The sequence below is a fragment of the Artemia franciscana genome, chromosome 11, assembly GCF_032884065.1.
Source record: "Artemia franciscana chromosome 11, ASM3288406v1, whole genome shotgun sequence".
In the NCBI taxonomy this organism is placed as follows: Eukaryota; Metazoa; Arthropoda; class Branchiopoda; order Anostraca; family Artemiidae; genus Artemia; species Artemia franciscana.
In genome coordinates this window covers 11,625,566-11,643,442 of record NC_088873.1, presented here as the reverse complement: position 1 = coordinate 11,643,442, position 17,877 = coordinate 11,625,566, and the positions used below count along the sequence as shown (strand labels likewise).

At 37.0% G+C, this 17,877-nt stretch overlaps 1 protein-coding gene and 1 non-coding gene across 2 annotated transcripts in view; both read left to right on the top strand.

The window, feature by feature from the left end:
- The window catches only part of LOC136032808 (asparagine synthetase domain-containing protein 1-like), a 35,501-nt gene extending 17,869 nt beyond the window's left edge, over positions 1-17,632 (top strand). Inside the window, exons 3-5 of the mRNA XM_065713203.1 lie at positions 7,395-8,189; positions 13,437-13,610; positions 17,165-17,632. Coding sequence (XP_065569275.1) covers positions 7,395-8,189; positions 13,437-13,610; positions 17,165-17,587 — 1,392 coding nt within the window. The 3' untranslated portion in view covers positions 17,588-17,632. The remainder of the gene's footprint in view (positions 1-7,394; positions 8,190-13,436; positions 13,611-17,164) is intronic.
- Positions 5,494-5,565, top strand: Trnac-gca (transfer RNA cysteine (anticodon GCA)). The gene has a single exon. It is a non-coding gene; the product is annotated as a tRNA-Cys (tRNA).
- Positions 17,633-17,877: the final 245 nt, after the last annotated feature.

The window sequence follows — 17,877 nt, the reverse complement described above, 5'->3', positions numbered from 1 at the left end:
AGAATTAAGCGAAGTGATTAATCGCATGCGTCCTTTAAAAGTCCCCAGTCCAGATTTTATTGTTAGCCTAATTTTAAAATGAATATAAATGTTATAACACCATCACTATTAAAAATTTTAAACGCATTTCCCGTCAGCCCGGAAAAGGGCGAATGTCATATTAATTCTAAAGACCGGTAAAAATAATAATGGCAATCCCCAGTCGTACCGTCCAATTAGCTTGTTATCAAATGTAGGGAAAGTCTTAGAACGTTTGATCATGTATAAACTTGATGACTTGGGCTTCAAGAACTGGATCTCGAGAAATCAGTTTGGGTTCATGAAAGGCCGTAGTATTTTGGATGCTATAGATAATCTTGTTACAAATATTGAAAAAAAAAACAAGCAACGTGAACAACGCTTGGCACTGTGAATAAATTAAAGGATCTCGGATGCCCAATTTGGATGATTAAGCTGTTGCATAGCTATCTATCAGACAGAATTGTATCATATAATAATGAGTTTTCTTTGAATATTGAGAAATCCTGTCCACAAGTTGGAATATTACCACCATTTTTATGGAATATTAATATTAATGACTTATTAGATTTAAATTTGCCCAATAGTTCTCACGTACAAGCTTATGCTGATGATCTATGTGTTATTATTGCGGACAAGACTAAAATTGATTTAGAGTTTACAACATCTAAGGTTTTTCGAATCTTTGATCGTTGGGCGAGTAATAATAAATTAGTTTTTGATTCAAAGAAAACAGAAGCAGGTATTTTCACTAGTAAACGAATATTTCCTAAACCTGACCACGTTTTCAATGGTAATTAAATAAAAAAAGAAGTTTTTTTTAATGAAAGTAAGGAGCGACATTAAAACTTTAAACGAACAGAAATTACTCCGTATATGAAAGGGGCTTTTCCTCCTCAATGCCTCGCTCTTTGCGCTAAAGTTTGACTCTTTCTCTTAACTCTACTTTTTAAAACAGTAAAAAACTTTAGCGTAAAGAGCGGGGCGTTCACTTCCCAGTAACCATTACTATATGTAAATACATAAACACAGGTCAAAGTTTGTGACTTGCAGCCCCTCCCACGGGGACTGCGGGAGAGTAAGTAGTCTCCAAAGACATAGTTTTAGGTTTTTCGACTATGGTGAATAAAATGGCTATCTCAGAATTTTGATCCGGTGAATTTGGGGGAAAATGAGCGTGGGAAGGGGCCTAGGTGACCTCCAGTTTTTTGTGTCACTTAAAAAGGGCACTAGAACTTTTAATTTCCGTTAGAATGAGCCCTCTTGAGACATTCTAGGATCACTGAGTCGATACGATCACCCCTGAAAAAAAAAAACAAATAAATACGCATCCGTGAATTGTCTTCTGGCAAAAAAAATGCGAAATTCTACATTTTTGTAGAAAGGAGCTTGAAACTTCTCCAATAAGGTTCTCTGATACGCAGAATCTGATGGTGTGATTTTCGTTAAGATTGCATGACTTTTACTTTTGATGGGTAAGACTAATCTGGATGAAATTTATATATTTAAAATCAGCATTAAAATTCAATTCTTTTGATTTATCTATTGGTATCAAAATTCCATTTTTTAGAGTTTCGATTACTATTGAGCCGGGTCGCTCCTTATTACAGTTCGTTACCACGAACTGTTTGATGGAATGGAAATAAAAGAAAAAGCTAAATATTTGGGAGTTACCTTAGACAGGAAGTTATTAAGGACGGAACATATTAGAAACCGAATAAATTCTGCAAATCAATATTCTAAAAAATTGATGTGTGCAGCTAAATGTACTTGGGGGCTAAAACCTCGTGCTCTTAAATTACCTCTCGGTTATAGAAAGAATGATTTTATATGCAGTCCCGGTATGGATTGCAGCATTAAACAAACAAGAGCTAAGAGCTCATATGGTATGAGCTCTAGAAAATTCCAAGAATCAATAGATTGATTTAAAAGGAAAATCAGAGGCTTAATGCCGGTCAGGATTTAAAATAAGAGCTCTAAGTCACGATGTCCTTCTAAATATCAAAATTCATTAAGATCCGATCACGCACTCGTAAGTTATAAATACCTTATTTTTTCTAATTTTTCCTCTCCCTTTAGCCCCCCAGATGGTCGAATTTGGGAAAACGACTTTATCAAGTCAATTTGTGCAGCTCCCTGACACGCCTACCAATTTTCATCGTCCTAGCACGTCCAGAAGTACCAAACTCGCCAAATCACTGAACCCCTCCCCCCAACTCCCCCAAAGAGAGCGAATCCAGTACGGTTACGTCAATCACGTGTCAAGGACATTTGCTTATTCCATCCACCTAACTTCATCCCGATTCCTCCACTCCAAGCGTTTTCCAAGAATTCCGCCTCTAAATCCCCCCCCAATGTCAACAGATCTGGTCGGGATTTGAAATAAGAGCTCTGAGATATGAATTCCTTCTAAATATCAAATTTCAATAAGATCCGGTCTCCCGTTCTTAAGTTAAAAATACCTCAGTTTTTCTAATTTTTTCAAATTAACACCCCCCAGCTCCTCCAAAGAGAACGGATCCGTTCCAATTATGTCAGTCACGTACCTAGAACTTCTGTTTATTCTTCCCATCAAGTTTCATCCCGATCTCTCCACTCTAAGCGTTTTCCAAGATTTCTGTTTCCCTCCTCCAGCCCCCTATGTCCCCGGATCCAATTCGAGTCGAAAATGGAGTATCAGAGACATAAGATCCTTCTATATATATCAAGTTTCATTAAGATCCGATCACCTAATCGTAAGATAAGAATACCCCAATTTCCACGTTTTCCAAGAATTCGGGTTTCCCCCTCCAACTCCTCCCAATGTCACAGGATCTGGTCGGAATCTAAAATTAGAGCTTTAAAGCACAAGATCCTTCTAAATATCAAATTTCATTAAGATCTGATTACCCTTTTGTAAGTTACAAATACCTTATTTTTCCAAATTACCCCCCCCCCCCAGCTCCACCAAAGAGAGCAGATCCGGTCCGGTTATGTCAGTCACGTATCTTAGACAGGTTTTTATTCTTCCCATCCAGTTTCATCCTGATCTCTCCTCTCTAAGTATTTTCTAAGATTTCCAGTCCCCCAACTGCCCCCCCCCCCCAATAACGCTGGATCCAGTTGAGATTTGAAAAAAGAGATCTGAGTTACGAGATCCTTCTAAATATGAAGTTTCATGAAGATCCGATCACTCCTTCGTAAGTTAAAAATACGTCATTTTTTTACCCGATCCCTCCAATATAAGCGTTTTCATGATTTTAGGTTCCTCTCCCCAAACTCCCCCAATGTCACCAGATCCGGTCGGGATTTTAAATAAGAGCTTTGAGACACAATAACCTTCTAAATATCAAATTTCATTGAGATCCGATCACCCGTTCGTAAGTTAAAAATACCTCATTTTTTCTAATTTTTCAGAATTACCCCCCCCCCCCCCTAACTACCCCAAAGAGAGCGGATCTGTTCCGGTTAGGTCAATCATGTATCTAGGGCTTGTGCTTATTTTTCCCACCAAGTTTCATCCTGATCCCTTCACTCTAAGTGTTTTCCAAGATTTTAGGTTTCCCCTCTCCAACTCCCCCCCAATGTCACTAAATCTGGTCAGGATTAAAATAATAGCTCTGAGACACGGTATCCTGCCAAACATCAAATTTCATTAAGGTCTGATCTGCCGTTCGTAAGTTAGAAATTATTCATTTTTTCTATTTTTTCCGAATTAACTGACCCCCCACTCCCCCCTAGATGGTCAAATCGGGAAAACGACTATTTCTAATTTAATATGGTCCAGTCCCTGATACGCCTGCCAAAATTTTGGATGTTCAATCAGATGATAGCTCACCTCTTTTTCCCTTAGATAGATGTAAACTGAGAATTTCTCTTTTGTGAAAAGTGGTATCAAGGTTTCACTATTAGAGTGAGTTTATGGTCAATGCAATTCTTTCCATCAAAAGACCATTTAATAGCTGCTTCTAAAATGAATATTACACACCAGCTAACGCAAATTATAACAGGACATTGTCGGTTAAATTATTTCTTAAATAAAATCCGAAAAGCTAGAAGCGGAGAGTGCATTTGTGGTGAAAGTAAAACTTATAGCCACTTCCTGTTTGCTTGTCCTGTTTATTTCTTACACGTTTTGGTATGGAACTAGAACTCCTTTCTTTAGGGATTAATTTCTTATTTTGTCCTAGTTCAGTAATTTCTGATATAGTATTAAGGAAATGTTTGAACAGGTTTTTTTATTCAACTATAAGACTGGTTTGATAATATTTGATATTTATACCTGATTGTAGCATTTTTTTAGTGTCATTTATTCTAGTTTTTTCTCCTTTTCTTTCTTTGTAGTGTTAGTTTGTAGACATTTAGCTGTGAAATAGTTGTAAGGTTTAATCACTTAATAAAAATTATCAATCATCATCATGGTCTGAAAAACCGGTTATTTCATAAGCATTAACCAAGCATCAATTCTCGACAGAACTTGAGTGTGGTGGCTATAAGACACACGTGCCAGTGAATGTATCATTTGTGAATGTATCATTTGTTCACCAACAAGAGATTGGTTTTCAAGCCGTCCCTATTTCACAATAAATCTTGGTAAATTTGGAGACGGTTCGGTATAGATTATTAGAAAATAATTCCTAATACCACAAATTGTCAGAATCTGAAAAATGGAATCGCGATTTATTTTTTTTTTCAAACAACTATCCTGTTTCACGTAACCCAAATTTCGGATTTTTGTGATTAATGACAGTTTAATCCAAACTGAGTGCTAAATGTTTTGTCAACTATTATTGAATTCAACTGTGTTTTAGTTCGGTAAAATTGTAGGATATGAACATTAGGACCCTTTAGTCGCCACTAGAGGCAATAGTGTTGAGAGGTATTGGTACTCTTTATGAATATAATAATCGCTTCTACCGGAAATTCAGATTTAAGCACTTTTTAACCTAACCTAACCTAAACTAACCGTGTTATAAATAATTTTAGCACTGAGAAAATGTAGCATTATTTTTTCGATGGAGAAGATGGCGCTGAGAAAACGTAGTATTATTTTAAGGAAAGTGAGCGATAAGCGATAAGAAAATGAGCTAAAAAAGTGTTTAAATCTGAATTTCTGGTAGAAGCGATTATTATATTTGTAAAGAGCATAAAAAAAGGCGTCGAGTGGTGTATTCACTTTATACGAAAGCCAGTTATACTGTTTGCTGTAAATTTACCCAGGACCCTCTAGAGGGAGAAGGTAGGTGCTTCAAAATACCTTCCCAGGATATACTTTAGGATGTAGACCCATCCCTGAAAGTTCCATTTTCCTAGCCTATCCCTACTACAAGATTGCCAAAAGTAGCTAAAGTAAAATTTTACCATGTTTTCAACTGCAATTTTACTCTCTTGTTTTGTTTTTTAGAATAAGAGAAGTCGTCATTTCTAGTCACTGGGCTTTTATTCTACACGAGTTGTATATACAATAACACGTGTATTTTTCTTTAATTATAACATGGGGACATAGCTCAGTGGTAGAGCATTCGACTGCAGATCGAGAGGTCACCGGTTCAAACCCGGTTGTCCCCTAAAATTTTTAAAAGAAGTTTGATGCTGAATTCTATCATGGAAGAACTCAGATTTCTATTTAATTTTTTTCGTAATTATGGTAATTATGTAATTATGTTTTTTTGTAATTATGAGCTTTGACCCAAATCGGCTCCACTTTTGTTATCTATAGCCTTTGCCCTTCTCTATCCCTTGAAATCCATAGGAACTAAACGATTATTAGCTTATCCTTTTGAAATTAAATGAAAAAAACAAGTTTCTTAAATGAAAGTAAGGAGCGACATTAAAACTTAAAACGAACAGAAATTACTCCGTATATGAAAGGGGCTTTTCCTCCTCAACGCCTCGCTCTTTACGCTAAAACTTTTTACTGTTTTAAGAAGAGAAAGAGTCAAACTTTGGCGTAAAGAGCGAGGCGTTGAGGAGGAAAAGCCCCTTTCATATACGGAGTAATTTCTGTTCGTTTTAAGTTTTAATGTCGCTCCTTACTTTCATTTAAAATACTTATTTTTTTATTTAATTTATGGACGTTTTTAATTAGTGCATGTTTTGATCTTGGCTCTCTGCACATAAATAATTAAAACGAGATTTGTATATTATTTTTTTTTTGGCTAAATGGCTTTCTCGTAGTTTTAATCGGAATATTTTGAGAAAAAAGGAGCGAGGGAGGAAGCCTAGTTGCCCTCCAATTTTCTGATTACTTAAAAAGGCAACTAGAACTTTTAATTTTTTTACGAACATTTTCATTAGTAAAAAATATACGTAATTTGCGAATCAACTTACGTAACGAACTTCTATATTCGTATGTTTTTATTGTGTATATGAGAAGATTCACCCCTCGTCAATACCTCACTCTTTACACTAAAGCTTAAATTCTGTCCCAATTCCTTAAGAATGACCCTTGAATCACAAAGGCCGTAGAATAAATAGTTGAAATTACTAAAAATACTTTAGTGTAAAGATCGAGATATTATGAGGAGGTAAACCCCTCATATGGGTAATAATTTCTACTCGTTTTAAGTTTTAATGCTGCTCCTCATTTTCAGTAGAAAAAAACTTTTCATATTTATTTTTTCATTTTTTTAAATAATGCTAAAAAATCCTGCGTCCCCTTCACTGAAAGTCTCTTCGCCCATGAAAATTGTTTCCATGAAAAGATCCTCCCACGTAACCCCCCCCCCCAACCTCAACTCTACCTCTCAAACAAACAAACAAAAATCCGCCTGAAAACGTCCGTACACATCCCAGTAACCATTACTATATGTAAACACAGGTCAAAGTTTGTAAATTGCAACCCCTCCCACGGGGACTGCGGGGGAGTAAGTTGTCCCCAAAGACATAGTTATTAGGTTTTTCGACTATGGTGAATAAAATGGCTTTCTCAGAATTTTGATCCTATGACTTTGGGGAAAAAATAAGCGTGAGAGGGGGTCTAGGTGCCCTCCAATTTTTTTGGTCACTTAAAAAGGGCACTAGAACTTTTAATTTCCGTTAGAATGAGCCCTCTCGCGACATTCTAGTACCACTGGGTCGATACGATCACCCCAGGGGAAAAAAACAAAAAAACAAATAAACACGCTTCCGTGATTTGTGTTCTGGCAAAAATGCGAAATTCCACATTTTTGGGTTGTTTTTCCCTTTTTTTCTAAAATGAGGCAAATTTTCTCAGGCTCGTAGCTAATATTGATGAAAGTTATATATTTAAAATCAGCATTAAAATGCAATTTTTTTGATGTAACTATTGGTATCAAAATTCTATTTTTTAGAGTTTCGGTTACTAGTGAGCCGGGTTGCTCCTTACTACAGTTTGTTACCACAAACCGTTTGATTTATTTTGAATCTCTTTTTAGGAAGGTATCAGTGATACAAAATGGATCTCAGATAACATTTTTGAAAATGATAGTGATTTTCTATTGGATCTAATTAGTAAAGTAAAAGGCCCCTGGTGCTTTGTTTACTACAAGAAATCCGCCCAGAAGGTTTATTTTGGTAAAGATCATTTTGGACGTCACAGTCTACTGTGGACCTTAGATGAGGTTTCTATTGAAAAAGGGTGTACAATCTGTTCCTGCGGAGCTGAGCGTTATTTGACAGAAGTACCATCTTTTGGAGTATTTGAACTGGACTTGCTAAAGTTCGAAGTATCCCTACATCCATGGAGCACCTTGAATACTGAAGCATTAGGTAAATTGAAAATATGTGATCAAATTCACTTTTCTTTAAATCAGTTGAACATGACCTTGCCAATCCATATTCAGTCTATTAACTCTATAGAAGACTATGTCAAATTGAATTACGGGATAATTGATGACCTTGAAACCCTTTTGTTGAAATCTGTAAAAAGGCGTGTGACAAATCTACCTCGGTTCTGCCGTACATGTGTCGCACAAGCAGTGGAAGTAAATTGCAACCATGCAAAGATTGCCATTTTATTTTCTGGAGGTTTAGATTCCACTATTCTGGCTGCTTTAGTCCATAGGTGCTTACCTCAAGACGAATCAGTTGATTTGATAAATGTGGCATTTGAGCTGGAGGGAAAAAACAAGAGATTTGGATTTGAATACAATGTTCCGGATAGAATAAGCGGAATTGATGCATATGAGGAAATCAGAACTTTGTATCACAGAGAATGGAATCTAGTCAATGTAAGTTTTTTTTCATTGCAGTTACTCTAATTTTGAAAATGACTTACTGTTGATAGGAAAAATAGGAATAAACTAATGACCCAAAATGAGATTAATAATAGTGAAAACTTACCGAATAAACGTGTACCTAGTCGTGTCCGGCATAAGAAGAAAATGGAATAACAAACGGAAAACCAACAGCTACCCTCTGTAACAGATCAGAGACGGTTTTTGGGGGAGGGCAAAGGAGGCACTTGCCCCGGGCAGAGAGAATTTAGGGTGCAAAATCTCAAATAATACATCTAACATTTATAGCCAATTTGTAATTTTGAAATTTTTTGTTACTAAAGTAAAGTAGAGAGCGGAGATGTCAGTAAGTATAAGCAAATTGTATCCGAAATTTTCATTTTTCCTATATATTTTTCCAAATAAAATATAAAACATCAGAATTAAATTAATAAATTTTTTTAACGAATACATTTTTGTTTAATAATTGAAATTTTGTTAAGATGCGGCCTGAAAATTTTCGAGAGACAGGGGGGTGCTAATAAAGATTTTGCCCCGGGCGCAAGAGAGACCAGAACTGCCACTATACGAGATACCTGCGGGCCCACCTCTGTTTCCGCTATGAGTGCTACAATACAGTTTACCATATATTTAAACCTACTATATTTAAGTTTGGTTAAAGCTCTAAGAACAAATGTAATCCCCTTGATGTTTTAGTCCTGATCGACCTTCTTTTGTTTGGTATGGATGGGGGAATGATCCTGGGGTACTTCTTTGAATATTGCAGGCCCATTGATAACCCTGTATACTTGACTGTGTGTCCAAAAGTCTATTAACCAAATTTCATTTGCAATTTGTCTGATGAGAATGAAGACCATCTTGACTAATATGTTGCATAAATATGAACCCGGATCGTTAAAATAATTTAAAAAAAGAAAGATTCTTGTGGCACCTGGGACATGTCAAATATCTATTAGCTAATGTATGTAATAGTATGTAATTTAATGTTAAAAAATTAATCTTTTCATCATATTTTGTGTTTAATATCTAAATAGTGACATTTTCCTTTTTTTTTTTTGGGGGGGGGGAGGGTATCACTCAGAAATATACTGTTGAAGAACAATGAGTTGTTACCGAGGTACTTAATTTTTAAATAAAATTCATGTTTTGCTGTTCTGAAGAACTATAAATGTTTTCAATTTAAGTGTTATATTTGTATTTCTGTATTAAAGTGATTAATGCTATGTAAGAGAATAATACTGCTGCTGTTAAGGTAGGAAATGAGGTTAGCAGCTGGTTTTGTATTAAATCAGGAGTTAAGCAGGGCTGTGTTCTATCCCCCTTTATATGGATTATTTTGATGGACTTTGTCTTAAGGAGCACAGGAAAGGCAATGGGAGACCACAGAATCAAATGGAGAGGAAAAACTCCCTGGTCTTAGACTATGCTAACGACTTAAGCATATTAGAAGAAAGTGTGAGCAAAATGAATGAACTTTTAGAGGTTTTGTGAGTTCAGGGTGCTAGAATAGGTTTGAAAATTAATGTTAGGAAGACTAAGTCACTAAGGCTAGGAATAAGTGAAGACGAAAAGATGACGTTGGGAAACGAAAAGATTGATCAGATGGGCAGCTTCACTTGACTTGATAGAATTATTATTAAAGACGGTGGGAGCAGTGAAGATGTTAAAAGTAGAATAGCCATGGCTAAGGGTGCTTTTTCACAGTTAAAAAAAAGTTCGGAAGAATAGGAAGATAAGTCTGCAAACCAAGATTAGAATATTGGAAGGTACAGTGATGATAGTGGCCAAATATGGCTCTGAAGCATGACTCCTCCGAAAAGTGGATGAAAATTTACTAGATTCTTGCCAGACAAACTGCCTACGGATTGTTCTGGGTACCCGGCTGACTGACTGTATTTCAAACAGTAGGCTGTACGAAAAATGTAGTTCAATCCCACTTTCTAGGGCTATAATGAAAGAAAGGTTGAGATGGCTAGGCCACGTTCTGCGGATCAAGGATAACAGATTGCCGAAGATTGTCTTTTTCGGTCAATCATCTAGGGCTAAATGGAAAGCAGGTCGTTCTCGTCAGGGGTGGGAGAGTGTCATAAATAAAGATTTAAAGGAAATAGGAACTTCCTCGGAGGATGCAAAGAGGGAGGCTTTGAATAGATCGGGTTCGAGGAGGAGCGTGCGTAGCTGTGTTGGCCTCAGGTGGCTTTATGCTGCAGTGAGTTATCCGTAGTATTAGTAGTATTACCGCCGTTTTTTTCTTTAGGTTGAAGCTGGTATTTCGATCAATTTTCACACACCTTCCACAGACCAGCTGTTCCACCGTTTAAGGGAAGGATCGGACAATTTTGCAAAAAATGGCATATTTTCTGTAGGTTAAGCCACTACATTTCTTACTGTTTTTTTTTTTTTTTTGTGTTTACATGCTGCGTTATCTTATCGTATTGACTTTAGCTACATATTTATGTAGGTCAGGTAGCTCAGTATTTGGCTTTTATGTTTTAGTATAAATAATGTTTTAATATGTTAATATGTTTTAGTATAAATATTTTAATTTAAGAACATTATTTAGTATTTTATTCTTTGACATGTTTTTTTGACATGTTTATTCATTTTATTCTTTATTGTTTTATATCTCATCGTATTGGCTTTGGTTGTGTATTTATGTAGGTCATTATTTGGCTTCTATGTTTCACATAAGTATATTGTCTTTTTATCAATTTGGAAAAAAATGGAATCAATTAGATGCTAAAGTAAAAAAAAAAAAAATGTCATTTGTTTACGTGAGATAGGGAGAGTGCGAAAAATGAAAAGAAAACGCAAATAAAATAATATTTTGAAAGTTCTTCAGGCCGACATCACAAGAGAAAAGTTCGCTCAAAGACTTTACTTCTAATATTTAAAGAACATTTTTGGATAGTTTGGGAGTATTGAATAGTTTAAGATACCATTTGACTTCTGATAGTTTTGGGTACCTGTTTGACTGACTGTATTTCAAACACTAAGCTGTATAAACAAGAGCTGAGAGCTCAGCTCATATGGCACTTGTGCCGAGGCCGGAAGAGCCAAGAGCTCATATGGTATGAGCTCTAGCAAAATTCTAGGAATCAATAGATTGATTTAATAGGAAAACCAGAGGCTTAATGCCGATCGGGATTTAAAATAAGAGCTCTGAGTCACGAGGTCCTTCAAAATATAAAAATTCATTAAGATCCGATCACCCACTCGTAAGTTATAAATACCTCATTTTTTCTAATTTTTTCTTTCCCTTCAGCCCCCCATACGGTCGAATCGGGGAAAACGACTTTATCAAGTCAATTTGTGCAGCTCCCTTACACGCCTACCAATTTCATCGTCCTAGCACTTCCAGAAGCACTAAACTCGCCAAAGCACTGAACCCCACCCCCTAACTCCCCCAAAGAGAGCGGATCCAGTACGGTTACGTCAGTCACGTATCTATGACATTTGCTTATTCTACCCACCAAGTTCCATCCCGATTTCTACCCTCTAAACGTTTTCCAAGATTTCCGGTTTCCCCCTCCAATTCCCCCCAGTGTCAACAGATCTGGTCGGGATTTGAAATAAGAGCTCTGAAACATGAGTTTCCTTTAAATATCAAATTTCATTAAGATCCGGTCACCCGTTCTTAAGTTAAAAATACCTCAATTTTTCTATTTTTTCCAAATGAACACCCCGCCAGCTCCCCCAAAGAGAACGGGTCCGTTCCAATTATGTCAAGCACGTATCTATAACTTGTGCTTATTCTTTCCATAAGTTTCATCCCGACCTCTCCACTCTAAGAGTTTTCCAAGATTTCCGGTTTCCAAGATTTCTTGTTCCCTCCCCAGCCCCTTATGTCCCTGAATCCGATTCGAATTGAGAATTGAGCGTCTGAGATATAAGATCCTTCCATATATCAAGTTTCATTAAGATCTGATTACCCATTCGTAATATAACGATACGACAATTTTCACGTTTTCCAAGAATTCCGGTTTCCCCTTCCTACTCCCCCCAATGTCACCGGATCTAGTCGGGCTTTAAAATGAGAGCTCTAAAGCACAAGACCCCTCTAAATATAAAATTTCATTAAGATCTGATCACCCGTTCGTAAGTTACAAATACCTTATTTTTTCTAATTTTTCCGAATTACTCCCCCCCCCCCAACTCCACCAAAGAGAGTGGAACCGGTCTGGCTATGTCACTCACGTATCTTGGACTTGTGCTTATTTTTCCCACCAAGTTTCATCCTGATCTCTCCGCTTTAAACGTTTTCCAAGATTTCCGGCTCCCCGGTTCCCCGTTTTCCAAGATTTTAAATCCCCCCCGTAACTCCCCCAATGTCACCAGATCCGTTCGAGGTTTAAAAAGAGAGCTCTGAGACACGATATCCTTCTAAATATCAAATTTCATTAAGATCCGATCACCCGTTCGTAAGTTAAAAATACCTCATTTTTTCTAATATTTCCGATTCGATCGTCCCCCCACTCCCTCCCAGAAGGTCGAATCAGGGAAACAACAATTTCTAATTTAATCTGGTCTGGTTCCTGATACGCCTGCCAAATTTCATCGTCCTAGCTTACCTGGAAGTGCCTTAACTAGCAAACCCGGGACAGACAGACAGACCGACCGACAGAATTTGTGATCGCTATATGTCACTTGGTAGATAACAAGTGCCATAAAAACTGGTTCTGTTTATATTTATGGTGCGTTCTGGCTCTATCTGGCACTTTCTAAGGCTGTAGTTAGAGAAGGGTTGATATAGTTAGAAAACGTTTGGCTGATGAAGGATGAAAGATTGCCGAAGATCTTTCTTATTGGCCATCTATCTAGAGCCCAACGAAATGCAGGTCGACCCCAAAATTGATGGGAAAAGGTAGCAAGAAAGGATTTCAAGGAAATTGGAACTTTTTGGGAGGGGGTAAATAGGGAAACTTTGAATCGATTGGGTTGGAGGAGGAGTATGCGCTTCTCTTGTTGGCCTCAGGTGGCTTGACACTCTATTGAGGTGTCAATTTTGCTTTAGAGAAAGCTAAAAACATTACTTAAATGTAAGTTTGTTTACGCAAAAAATTTTCATATATAATTGTAATAAATAAAACAGTAACTGAAATAAGGTCATTTTAAAACAGAAATCAAGTTAATCATCGTAATTTTTTTGCATCGAGAAAATGTGATCCATCGCGTCGATGTGAAAATGTAATTTTCCATATAATAAAAAAACGACAATAATATTTTTCGGAAGTCTTCCAGGTTAACATAACAAGAGAAGAGTTAACCAAGTACCGGTCTTCTCATATTTCAAGATTAGTGTACCCTCTCTGCTCCATTCTTGACGAAAGCCTTGGATGTGTTATATGGTTTGCTGCCAGAGGAAAGGGTGTGTTGGAATCGCAAAACCATGCTGTGTATACCAGTGAAGCAAGGGTAAGCGTTATCTCATATAGTAATGAAAATGACGGCAGGTTTGACCAGCGGCGTCAATTCGCAGAAACGTAAGGGGGGTTATGTCTTTCAAGATCTAGCGGAAGGGGGGGGGGGGTAATTTGCTGCTTTTTGATTAGAATACAAAAAAGGAATTTTTTAATGAAAATACCCCCAAAAGATGTTTTAAAATTTATGTGGGGAAAGAACCCCCCTCCCCCATCGACGCTCCTTAGTTTTACTAAGATGTTTCACTTCGTATAGTAAAAACAGAACCATTTTAGCTTCAATTGTCTTTGTCTAAAAAATGAGTAGAGTGCGTTTTTTTCTCATTGTTTATTGTTATTATTCATGCATATGGAGTTATATATATTTACTAATCCTGTGACTGCGAAAAAAAAAATTGGTTTTGGAAGCAATTTACTGGTCAAAGCACCTTGGAAACTGTTCCCGACTCATCGTATTTTTGATTGTATTTCTTATGATTGATTGTACAGGCGTCTTTTTTCACTTTCTTATTTTCAGTTGATTACTCGTCAGTATTGTCATTTTTATTTGTGATGGGCATCAATTCTATGCTGTTACTACTACTAACAACTCACTGCAACAACATGCCGCCCAAGGCCAACACAGCTAGGCACGATCCTTTTTCACTACAATCTATTCAAAGCCTCTCTCTTTACATCCTCCCAAGAAGTTTGCACTTCCCTTAAATCTTTCGTTATAAAGTCCTCCCACCCCATTTGGGGGCGACCTACTTTTAGTTTGACCCTAGACGGTTGCCCGACAAAGACGATCTTGGGCAATTTGTCATCCTTCATCCTCAAAACGTGTGGCGTCTTAACCTTTCTCTCATTATAGCCCTAGAAAGTGGGATTGACCCACATTTTTCGTATAGCTTTATGTTTGAGATACTCTCAGTCAGTCAGGTACCCAAACCAATTCTCTGGAAAACATGTAGCAAATCTTCCTCTGTTTTCGTTGCGCTCACGCTTCAAAACCATGTTTGACCACTCTCACCACAGTAGCTTTCAATGTTTTAATCTTGGTGCGCAGGGCTATCTTCCTAATCTTTCAAACTTTTTTCAACTGTGAAAAAATCCCTGGACTCTGGCTATTCTACTTTAAAAATCTTTACTGCACTCACCGTCTTTACTATACAACCGAGGTAAATTATATTGTCCACCTGATCGATCTTCTCCTTACCCAATATTACCTCTCCACCTTCACTTATTCCTAATCTTGGTGACTGAGTCTTCTTAACATTAATCTCCAATCCTAGTCTTGCACCCTGAATTCGCGAAACTTCTAAAAGTTTGCTCGTTTGGTAATATTTTCATCTAGGATGCTTCAATTATCAGCATAATCTATGTTTAGTAGAGAATTGCTTCCCATTTTATTCCGTGTTCCCCCATTGCCTTTGCTGTGCTCAATTGGACAAAGTCTATCAAGATGATCATATAAAAGGGGATAGGACGCAATCCTGCTTAATTCCTGATTTAATACGAAACAAGCTACTTACCTCATTTCCTACCTCTCTTATAGAGGGGTTTAATTAGAGCTTTCTAAAACCGCTAGGTACTTCCCCTTTTTCAAAAATTTTTTCGTGGTCTTCAGTAACTTATCTCTAACTTCATAACCACCATATAAAAGAAAAAAAAAATCATTTACCCCACTATCAGCACCTGGAACCTTATCATTTTCTATTCCTTTTAGTATTGTCACTGATTCTCCCTCGCAAAAACAAATCTTTCTTCGCATCCAGAGTTTCACAAACTCTTTCATTCTTCTCTATATCTTTTCCTATAACTGTATCACGGTTTAGCTCATTATCCAAATGTTCAGCCCCCTTTAACTCGTTCCTTAGTAATAATTGTAGTCCCATTCCTGTATTTAACTGGTGCAAGTCAAGACTGACTGATCCCTCTGGGTTTATTACTATACCAGTAGAATAGTTTACTATTATGACGCCTTGCTGCATCTTCCAAATTTGCAGCAATTTTTTCCATGGAGTCCACTTCACACCTCATCACTCACACCTCTTCACACCACTTCATCCACTCCACATCATGTTATATTCTCAAAAAATGTTTTAAAACTGAAAAATGAACAACTTCGCTCAATTTCGAAAAAAAATTATTTTTAAATAAAATCGTTGATTGTAATGAGGGACCAGTATCTACGGGAAAAATAGGCTGGTTGTTTGATATATAATGAATAATAAAAAAAAAACAGATTCTGTCGCTGCTTGTCTAACTTGTTCAATTCCCTAACTTTAAAATAATCATCTGTGTAATTTCTCAGTGACTCAGAAGCTCTAAATTGGTCCAATTACCAGAAGGCAAGGGCATCACATATAAAAATGATGCACAACTAAACCTATGGTTAGAAGACAACCGATAAAGATGCTAGGGCTGTTATAAATTTTTTTTTTTTTTAAACATTATCAGTTTTAATTCTCACATTTTAATGTAAGTTTATTATATATATATATATATATATATATATATATATATATATATATATATATATATATATATACATACCTAATAATATATTAGGTTTTAAAATGTATAATAAAACGGATGATTTCGGTTTTGAAATGATTAATTTCCCGTTCCCTGAGTCCCTGACTTCCGTTCCGCGTTCCCGTTCTCGTCCCCATTTCCTCCCTTCAGGCTAACGCGATTACGGTTCAAGCTTTTCAGACAAAGACTGAAGTTCTTGTTAAGGCCTTTGCCGAGTATTCAAGTCTTGATGACCATGGCAAGGAAGTCCCTGACTTTTCTTATCAAACAGATACCGCCCTAGATCGCGTCAACTACTCTTCAAGGAAATTCCAGCAGGCTTTTCAGTGCCGTAATGTAACCGAATCATCCGGTCAAGATAATATAGCAAACGTTCTCAAGCACTGTTGTACTGAACTAGCTAGTTCTCGTTCATCATTCCTACGGCTCTTTTTGGCTCCGGATCCTTCCCAAGGGTGTGGAAGTCTAGCATGTCATCCCGTTTCCCAAGACAGATCATCTTAGCACCCTACCCCTTTCGGCTAGTACGAGCTGAGAAGCCTGCTCTCTTGTATTGGTAAGGTCTCTGAGGGTATTTTCAACTAAACCCTTTACTTTTGCCTAGAGTCAAATAACCTCTGTAAAGGTAAGCAGTATGGGTTCCACCGGAAATGCACGACACTTTACTTGCCGATTATCCAGCATCAGGAGTGGGCTGAACTCCGGACCTGGGGTACAATATTGGGTCACAGACTCTTAGGTACATGACTGCCTAGTAGCATATTATACCCAAAGTCTTTAGTAGGCTGGTGCCATCTATTCCGTCAAAAAAAAGGTTTTTGAACAAAAAATTACAGGCTTCTTCAGCATATCCATTGTTGAATCCTTCTGAAGTATCATCTTTTTGTTGTTTTTTTCAGGGAAAAGATTTTGAGACAGACTTGATCCTTCTTGGTAATTGTAAGATAATTTTTTAAACTTTGCGATGCTATTTATCACCCAGGTTTTTCTTCTTTAGTAAGTTTTACAGGTTTTTACAAATTTTTATAGGTTATAATTGTGGGCAGTGGTGCAGATGAACAGCTTGGAGGATATAGCCGTCATGCAGCCAAATTTCGTACTGATGGCTGGCCTGGACTTATCAATGAAATTGCCTTGGATATATCAAGAATATCAAGTAGAAATTTGGGGAGAGACGATCGAGTTATCAGTGACCATGGTCGTTCTGGGCGCATACCGTTTTTGGATGAAGACGTGGTTAATTTATTAAATTCTGTGCCTATAGAAAAGAAAATGGATTTGAGGCTTCCAAGAGGAATTGGTGATAAAATTTTGTTGCGTGGTCTGGCGTGGAAGCTTGGTCTGATAAAAACGGCAAGTCGACCAAAGAGAGCTATGCAGTTTGGGACGAGGATAGCCAATCCTAAAGAAAAGGGATCTGATGTATCTAAAAGATTAATGGTTTCAGAATGATGATCAAGTTTTTAAATAAACTTTAAAAAAATGATTTTTAACAAAGTTTAAGTTCTTTTTTTATTTAGTCGCAAATAAAGAAAAAAAATACTTTCGTGCTGGAGAAAAACCTACGAGGGTTTGCGGTGCCGCGAAAATCTACATGACTAATTTCCTAACTAATCGAATAAATAGATAAATCTTACGAAAAAAATTATAACAAATCCAGTGTCCATCACTCATTCATAACTTCCCACGCCTGCGACTTAACCCAACTTAACCTCTCTTAGCCTCCCTTCTTCACCTATCCA